At 34.2% G+C, this 9,484-nt stretch overlaps 1 protein-coding gene across 2 annotated transcripts; it reads right to left on the bottom strand.

Moving 5' to 3' along the window:
- Window positions 1-232: 232 nt before the first annotated feature.
- Window positions 233-8,995, bottom strand: LOC134276957 (uncharacterized). Of its 2 annotated transcripts, none has more exons than XM_062759243.1 (10): window positions 8,872-8,995; window positions 7,789-7,911; window positions 6,676-7,267; window positions 6,199-6,289; window positions 5,690-5,824; window positions 5,261-5,384; window positions 4,728-4,859; window positions 3,618-3,952; window positions 3,162-3,303; window positions 233-2,773 (listed from the first exon to the last, which is right to left on the bottom strand). In XM_062759243.1, the coding sequence occupies exons 2-10, from the start codon at window positions 7,898-7,900 to the stop codon at window positions 2,475-2,477; spliced, it is 1,962 nt and encodes a 653-aa protein (XP_062615227.1). In that variant the 5' UTR covers window positions 7,901-7,911; window positions 8,872-8,995; the 3' UTR covers window positions 233-2,474. The 2 variants fall into 2 exon arrangements, with proteins under 2 accessions (XP_062615227.1, XP_062615226.1); XM_062759242.1 differs by lacking the exon at window positions 8,872-8,995 and adding an exon at window positions 8,485-8,561.
- Between the last annotated feature and the right edge of the window lie 489 nt (window positions 8,996-9,484).

Here is a 9,484-nt window from a genome sequence, read left to right as displayed (position 1 = left end):
AAATAGATGATTGAAAAAAAAAAAGTAAAAAAAAAAAAAAAATCTCAAGTAAAAATGGCGAGTCCAGAACCAAGAATCATGAAGAATCTTAAGCTCAAGTCAAAATCTTATTATTATGCTTAAATGTTGTAGAATGCAAGTAGACCAAAATTGATATATTGATTCACCAAAACTGTTGTTGATTAACAATTTTGAAATTATTTAATTATTAATAACATTTCATAGGCGATTGAAAAATTGACTTAAGTCTAAGTCTGTTTCATGATCCTGGGGCCTGAAAGTTTAGCTCAATAATGGTTTCGCACTTAACTAACTTGAACTGCTCAATCCAATGTAATACAAGCACCTACACTTGTGCTTTACACAACACTATGACCAAGTCTATTTCTTACAAAAATAAACTCCCTGCCTCTCTATTTTTCTTGATCAAACTCATTTGAGTCTGGAATGATGCAATTTCAACAAAGACCCCCCTCTTCCACTTTGTTAAGAGTGCAGCTACATGCACAACAGCAACTAATATTACAATAACTGTGAAACAATAATTTGTATTTTATAAAATTTGTCCGTGATTTTATGTGTATTGTTAAATGAAATAGAGTGCACATGCATTTACTAAATTTCTGAAAAATATTAACAAAGATTTGAACAATTAAAAAAAGAGGTAAATGATATACCCCTCTTTAATTGTTTCTAGCTAACAGGGTTTGATAGGAGGGGGTGGGGGTGGGGGGTGTGGGGTTAGATGTCCTTTAACAGTTGCAGTTGTCTTTACTTGTTGTACCTTTTCTACTGCTTTTGTCATTCAAAAAATACATATTTGTAGCTTTGTCTTGACTTCATATTGATCATGTCTTCTATGCAAAATCTTATAGTATATACCAAGTTGCTTTTTTGCAAAAGCATACTTGAATTTAAGCGGCACTTGTAATAATAATAAATTCACAGTATATGAGTTACATATCTCACAATAGGCTCTCTCTATGCAAAATCCTAAGGTAGATTCTAGCAGTTGCTTTTTTGCAAAAGCAAACTCAAAATTTAGCAGCATTTGCAATAATAATAAATCCATTGTATATGAGATACATATCTCACAAAAGGCTCCCTCTATGGAAAATCTTAAGGTACTAGTAGATACTAGCACTAGCAGCTGCTTTTTTGCAAAAGCAAACTCAATACATGTATGTACATGCAGCAGGACTTGAAATAATAAATTCATAGTTTATGAGTCACACATCTCAAAATAGGCTTGCAAGACGCCAATATATGGGCCACAAGACTCACCTGCGCAACAAAAGCCTTTCTCATTTTCACTTCCAGATTCTTTTTCCTATATAATCTTAAGAAAATTTTGATTGCTCAATGTAGATCAACTCTATCCCAAGGATGACATTATTTGAACAAACTTGATGCTACACCACTTTAAAGAGGCTGGGGGTGGCAGCCATTTTCAGCCTTTCTCTCCTTTAAAGGAAGAGCTCCATATAAAGATATACAAAAGTGATCAAATTTTAAAACTAAAATGTATGAATTTTTTCTTTGCCAAATGATGATTGACAGCTTAAGATACCATATCTAAAAAAAAATAGTTAAATCTGGTGGTTAATTTGTTGTTAATTTGTTGACCCCCAGCCTCCTTAAAATGCTTCTAAATAAAAATGATTTATCATTGCTTTTCTGTTTAACAGATTTTTATGTTTTCGAAGTATGGCTTCCTATTCTTGAAAAGATTTTTCAAAGAAATTTCCTCTACAAATACTTTGAGCACCCAGTAGTGTTTCTATCTTCCAATATTTTGTATGATCCCATCTGTTATTTCATATCTCCCCTTGAAACAGGATGTGGTCCTTCATTTGGAGAAACCTGTATTTCCTTCACCAACAGATACTTGGTGCTAAGTTTGGTTGATATTGGGCCCAATGGTTCCGGACAAGAAGAAATTGTAAACTGTTTGTCCTGATGCCAATGTCAAAGACAATAATACTAATGGCAAACAATGGACAAATTTTGATCAGAAAAGCTCACTCAAGCCTTCTACTTAGGTGAGCTAAAAAATTTAATTCCCCATTAAAGTATGCAATAGTGATTTCTATCATAAACACTTTTTTTGTTAATTTAGAATTTTACGAATTTTTACAATTATTTTTTTTATCAATGTAAAAAAAAAAAAATTAAAGTACATTGGGTCACTAGTTGAGAGCTTTAAGAATTTTTTCTTTTTTAATTTTTTGATTTTGGATATTTAAACCTAGATCACTGATAAAATAAATATGATCTTAGAAAAATATTTTTCAGAACCCCCCCCCCCCCCAAAAAAACAAATTTTGACAAGTGACAAAAACTGCCCACTTTAAAATATATATAAAGTTTGCAACAAACATTTACAGGTAACAAATCTTAACTAAAGAGAAAAAAAAAACTTTCTGGTGGTATTTTAGTGTTTAGTCTCATAATTCATAAATTTTACAACATTCTTAAGCATGGAGCACTGAGAAATCGGGGACATTTCCACAGAGATTTTCATCTGCTACAATAAGCCTGGTGTCATCAGGGTCGTAAGGACACACCCTCTTCTTCCCCTTGCGTCGACCTTTCATGGGCCCCGGTGACATGGGCTCGTCGATCTGAGACGTATTGCTGCTAATGGATGCGAGCGTGCTGAGCTGTCGCACCGTGGAGCGACGTCGGTGGAAGGACGTTAATTTTGTTGACACCGTGTTGTCTTTTGTCTCAGGTGCAGGGAATCCTGGAATCATATGCTTTCTCTCCATGGCTGTAAAAGGATTAACAGGGCATTAAGACATTTATGAATTGAGTTTTAATAAATTTGTTTACATGTATTTCTCTATTTTAAAGTTGTTTTTTGATATTGTTTATTTGAAGGCTAATTTGATTGATGCTTTGATTGCTTCTTATACTCAAGCTCTTGGGCTCAAAGTATACAAATTAAAAAATTTTCTTTCTTTCTTTCTTGACAATATTCAATTTCAATACATTAAACAAGAACAAGGGTTCCTGTAAGTTTGAATATGTAGAGTTATTCCCCTTCCCATGTTTATTCAAATTACGTAAAATAACTAGATTAGCTGTATCTTTCAAGCTTACAGGCAATGCCATTAACAATATTCCTTACAGAGCTTTACTTCCTTATGTATTCGTACCTTCGATCTTTAGTAGGGCCTGTTCTGCAGATAATCTGTTTTTAGGCACACCCTGTAGGAGGCCTCTGAGGAGTTCTCGGATTCCCACACTTCCTTTCTCTGTCAGCATCAATTTCAGCACCATGTCTGGATCCTTGGCATTCTGTCAAAGCACAAAATAATACTACAATAAAATTATCATTCCCTTTCATTTTACCTTGTGAAGGAATTTCTTTTCCTCTTTTAATCATACATAAATAATAAGCAAAGTAGTCTAAATATGAGTTTAAAATATTTTGAGAGAAAAGTGTGGAAGAAAAGAGAAAAAAAAAAATTAATAAATCCATATGATCTTCAAAAATTTTCAGTGATGTTTAATTTAAATTTGCCCTTTTGATCTCAATCTTGAAATATAAAGTCAACAACTTGTGTTACCATGAAGGCAATCTGAAGAGCTCAAAAAAAGTATATACATACAGCAATGATAATCTTCAGCCTCAGTTGGTTAGCATCTTCCACGCCCTTATAAGAGCTGGCTCCACCGGTGTAAAACTTCAGCTGTGTGTGGGATTTCTCAAGCATGAACTGTATCACAAGGCCAAAGGCAAACACATCCACCTTCCCGGTCAGGGAGAAGTCCTCTGCGTCTTTGAAGGCGTTGGGGTAACGGCTCTGCAGGAAGGACCGACACATTTCTGGGGCCATGTACTCGGAAGTCCACCCCTGGTAATCCTGTTCCTGCGTGGCCATTTTAGCAGAGCCAAAGTCGGTCAGCTTCACCACCATGTTGTCAGTGACACAGATGTTCTCAGCTGTGTAAAACCAGAAATTTCATAAAGATAGCTCAGATTTAAAAAAAAAGAAATTTCAATACAAGGTACTAAGAACCTTGTAACTGCCTTGTATGTCTTCAAATTGACTACAAGTTCCAGGGGGCAATGCATTTCACAGTTTTGAAGAGGGTTTAGTTCGTATCATGTATGATGCAAACAGTTTACTGCTTTATTGCCCATGAGTTGAGAATTTTCAAAGAAGTTACTAAAATATCTCTTGGTAAAATGCTCATTGCTATACACATGTATATAATTATAAAAACATATTGCTTATTTAATATTCATGAATAAAGAAACACAAAATTTTGGAAGAATGCTTATACTGTAGATCACTATATTTTCGCGACACCTTATTTTCGTGAGATAGTCATTGACTCTTTATAAGCAAGACAAAATTTTCACGAATTGTGGTTATTGCTCTACAAAATCTTTGGGAATAATAATATATGCGAGGATGAAATTTTTCGTGAGCAAGCTATCTCGCGTAATTACGCAAAAATAAAGTTCTCGCAAATAAAAAGTGATTTACAGTATTTTCATGGTTTTGTCCCACACTATGTACTTAAGTTAGTTGAAATAGTTTCATATGCCATTCCTGAGAAGCTGTTGAAAATGTTGAAGATTATGGACAATTTTGCCTTTTAAGATCATACAAAGGAAATGCATCCATCTTACTAAATTCTTCATGCAATTGTATGAAAATCTATCGATTAAGCTCAAATTCTAGAAGAGCAATAAAAATATAAATTTTTACGTTTGAGGTCCAGATGCTTGATCTGGTGTTGATCCAGGTACTTGAGGGCAGATAAAGCCTGTCTGGTGACGCTCCAGATGAGTTGCTCCTCCATCGTCTGTCTCCTCACAACAAAGGTCAACAAGTTCATCCCTAAAACAGTTTAATCAGTAATGGACATGGCCTTCACATACATGTTATAATGACCTTAAGATGGGGTGACACCTGGAATAGTATAGCAAGACAAGAAGTTCTTGAGATCTACTTCAAAGCACAATTTGTTAGAACTGATTTAATGCATTCAATAATAAACATTTACTTTAATTGTTTTTTTTTCTTAAAACAAAAATATATTGAATAAAAAGTTCCAACATATACTTATAAAACTGCCAAGTTATAATTTGAAAATTCATAGTTTCTCTCACATAATTTATATATACATCTATATGCATGCATTTTATTCTGAAAAATCTTTTGAATGGAAAGTACCCTCGCATACTTGTAAAACTTCCAAATTTTTCCAGCTATATAAAATATCAAAATTAAATTCTAACCTGCGTATTCCATGAGGATTTCTGAGATTCCGTCTCGTTTGATGTAACCATACAGAGCGGTGATGTTCTCATGCTCCAGATACAATAGCACCACCACTTCCTCTACTTTGAAGTCCTTCTGTACCTACAAAACAAGTACTTTGTTTTAACAACAGCAGTTTCATGAAGCTATGGTACTGTTATTCCGTAATGACTTTTATGATATTCATTTCTACATATTTATATGATATGCATACACTTCTGACTTAAAAGTGGCAATGTGTGAATCCTTTTATGAACCTTTCACTTAAAAACTTAGAAATTTAAAAACCCATTTAATGACTAAAGATTATGGCATTATGTTTCCATGAAGTTTCTTTGTATATGTAATAGAAAATTTGTGTAAACAGAACGACCATACCTATCCTAGCGAAGCACACAATAGCTTACCTTTTTGAGGACAAACTGTTCCTCTGTGTTGCTATCTTTACACAGGTCTACGCTCCCATAGGATCCCTCCCCCAGCTGCTTCAGGACGGTGAAATGTCCCTCATTGTACTCCTCATAACGAGAACTCTCCAACTTCTGTGTACAACAACACAAGCTTATTTTAGAGATAGTTGTAAAAAAAGATTTGCTGATGTCTGGACTCTGATTAATAGATCTGTTTGATAATTTATATGATCTTCCACGGTTTTGATTTTAAAAATGCAAAGATTTTCAAAGTTACATGCATGTCTACATTTATTTCAAAATTCAAGAAAGCAGTATTTCTATTTCTAACTGCTTATTTCCTTTTCCATGCAATTTTTTTATTAAAACCAAAGCAAGTTACACTTCTATTTGATTTAGAAAGTCACTAAAAATTTCATATCAAAGAATTTGTGGGCTCTGCTAGACAGTAGTTAGTTTCCAGCATGTGGGCCGGACAGAAACTTCTTGACCTGGTTTCTGCGTACCTGACAAATGACTCCAGTGGTGCCGTTCTGCAGTTTGTCCTGGGTGTTCAGTAGTTCAACTAGAGCATCCTTTTCTCCATCCACCACCTTACTGCAAAAAATAAATACAAAGTTGTGGATTTGTCTTCCTTCTGCATGTCAGAAATTTCAAAAGAGGAGAAAACAGGGGCTAAGGGGGAAATGTGGCCCAATGACGCAAGGCCATTTACTTGTAAAGATTTAATAGGTTTAATTCTTTTACATCTAGGAGAACAGGGGGAGGGGTTATTATTATTTTAAAGCCAGCTGAGGGTAGGGTAATTTTGAATATGTTATATCTGAAAATCTGGCTTTGTCTCCTAGTTCTACTTTCTTTAATTACATCTTAAGTTATTTTCAGTGTGTCTGACATCCTTTGATTGAAAATATGAAACATAAAACAAGTTTGAAACTAGCTTTTAATACTAAAGAGTATTCTTGTGGTAAAAAATTTCTTACCCCTCTTCAAAACTTTTCTTCCTCTCCTTGACCTTTGGAATCTCTCCAATCTCCTGCATCAACTCTAAAATCTCGTTCAGGTCATCTATTCCTCCTCCAGTTCTCATCTGTATTCCCAGCTGTCCTGTGTCTGTGATCTGCGGCTCAGGAGCTGGATCCACCACTCTGGCTTTGTAATCTTCATGCTTTGGTTTCAGGTCAAAAACTTGATCCTCCTCCTCAGTAACCAGTTTAGTTGACATATGCAGCTTCTTTTTCGGGACTGGTACATGTCTTGGTGGAGGGGAAGAAGTCGGATGGGTCCAAACCGAGGAATTCATGGTCTGGTTCAGCTGAAGTGTGCTTTCTGCCCCGAGGTCTTTGAACTCTTTGGGAAAATCAATCTTTGATGAAGTGGTGTCCTCTTCTTCATCGCTGTCGATCAAGATGACCTCATCTGGAGAAGGGGGAGGTTCAAGGACTCTTGTTGCCTTGGAGACATTTAGTTTGATCTTTCCTGGTGGTTGGTTGCTGGGGTTAAATCCATGGTGTTTTTGTTGTGAGTTTGTGCTCAGCTGCTGTCTCAAATAATTCAGGTAGGAGATATCATTACCTGTTGCAAAAGCAAGTCAGAATAAGAATTTCAGAGCAACAAATATTCCACTCAAATGTCTGTCCTTATATAAATTTAGCAAATTGTTGCAAATGGTTGACCAAGAAAAATCCTGCTCTACATTTTGTTATACTAACATATTAGGCTTGTACATCTGTGTTAAGCTATGTATATTTTTAAATGTCTTCAATTCATTCTCAGTAAAATTTGAATATCATTTAGAACAATATCCATGCCATTTAACATTTTGTAAAATCACATATTTTCGAGGTTTGTGGACAATATATTTTTAATGAATTGATTTTTCTTTATGGCTGAAGAATTTTTTTTTTGAAATTTTTATGAATAATATATATGTTTAAATTGAATTTCATGTAATTTCTGGACATAAATATGTACCTAAATACCGGTATTTATCTTATCACTACCTTGAAAAGAAATCGCGAAAAACTTAAACCCCATGAAAATATAGCTGAATTACAAATTTTAATACTACTGGGTGTAAAATGTTGACAAATTACCATAGTTTGTAATCTCAGGCTGGGGTAGTTTGGATACCTCTCGGCCATCATTCAACAACATGGTATGACTCTCCCCATCTTCCATGGGCTGCTGGTATACCAGCCTCTTCATACTGTCTGAGACTGAAAAAAAAATCAGCAGGATACAGTAATACAATGTGTAGACAGATTTAAATCATTATATCAGTGTTCTTACTTCCTCTGTCTGAAAATCAATGAAATGAATTAACATGGCATTCAACTCAAATCAAGGGATACATACATTCATTCAGTTGCATTGCTTTTGATGAAACATTGTTTGGCACGTATGTTATTTATTGGAAATATATACAAATGTTAAAACATACATAAATAAGAATTTTTCTCTCTTCAATATTTAATTTATTTTGAATTTTCTGACATGGGTGTGGCTTTTTGTTTTTCAAATATGTACAGTCCTATTACGAAACAAATAAAAAGGGTTGTTTTAATAAATTGTACCTTTAATATTTTACTTCATACTTTTTAAATAACATGATCAATATTGTCTTATAAAAATATTCACAAAAAACATGAGGAAGTGATATTGTAACCCCCCCCCCCATCCTCCATCTTATTTCTTCAATTTTTCTAATTATACAGATTTTATCTCAATATATCTAACTTTTTAAATATGTAGAAGTCAAATACTAAATGTCACAATGACTAATAACTCACATTGAATCATGAATTAATCCAAAAAATCTACACAAAAATAACGTTACAGAACTTCTGATGAAATTTTCCAAAAGGGGATTTACAAACTGGAAATCCCCTTACACAATAATACACATCTGGAGGAATATACACCGTAACCTCATTTGTTGGATCAGGAAAAAGCTCTTATCATTTATTATAACAAAATATTGTAAATACAATTAAATTTACGCTTATAACATTAAAAGAAGTTGTAAAATATGCCTAAATCTCAAAACGAAAATATTTACATTGATCAAAATGGCGTCAACTGACGTGTGACGATTTAAAATACCTGGGATTCCAATGAAATCGGTATTGTCATAAAATTAAATATGTAATTACTTTGCAAAAAGCTGTTGTTCTTACCTGGTTTACCATAAAAACTTGTCTTTCTATCTACTTTTATCAATAACTGATTTTTTCCTCGTTCTATAATTTCTCATTGTTTTCGCGAACTGTCGGTTTTAGACAGCTCGTTCGTCTTTTTATTCTCAAGTAATTGCCTGACATGAACGGTTTCTTTTTCATTAGGATAGATACATTTGTATGTAAACAATCTTTTGAATTAACTTAAACAAGTAAATTGATAATGTCTGGTTATTATTTTTTCCTGAATTCGTTTGATCGGACGTAACAAAGATTTTAAAAAGGGGGAGGGGGTTTAAAAGAAGAAACAATAATTGAAAGCTGTCAGAACTTAAAATTTCAACAGGGGGAGTGGGTTCGTAGCTGGGCACTTGGTACTTTTCAAATTCTACATTTCACCAGTTTGACCTTACAGCAGACCTCTGACTTTCCAGCAACAAAAAGAGGCATACTTGGTATTTATAGTCATTGGAGACCATTTGGTAAAAGTGAGACTGGGATCAAAAGTGAGCTCACCAAAGTTTTATGCCCCCCCCCCCCCCCCGGACAAGGAACCGAATTTCCCATCAATCTGTTTGATTGAATTTCAATGGGTACTAATTTTGCTCCATGG

Source organism: Saccostrea cucullata, unplaced genomic scaffold (genome assembly GCF_032062105.1).
Source record: "Saccostrea cucullata isolate Sc308-1 unplaced genomic scaffold, CSIRO_AGI_Scuc_v1 ctg428, whole genome shotgun sequence".
Classification (NCBI taxonomy): domain Eukaryota; kingdom Metazoa; phylum Mollusca; class Bivalvia; order Ostreida; family Ostreidae; genus Saccostrea; species Saccostrea cuccullata.
The sequence above is the reverse complement of the archived record's forward strand: the minus strand, read 5'-3'. Positions and strand labels throughout refer to the sequence as shown.

Excerpts from the sequence above, each read along its gene's own strand:
- LOC134276957 (XM_062759242.1), bottom strand. Across the intron at positions 5,385-5,689 it reads AACAGTTTGTCCTCAAAAAG|GTACAGAAGGACTTCAAAGT; the intron begins GTAAGCTATTGT and ends CTTGTTTTGTAG. Across the intron at positions 3,304-3,617 it reads GGCTGAAGATTATCATTGCT|AATGCCAAGGATCCAGACAT; the intron begins GTATGTATATAC and ends GTGCTTTGACAG.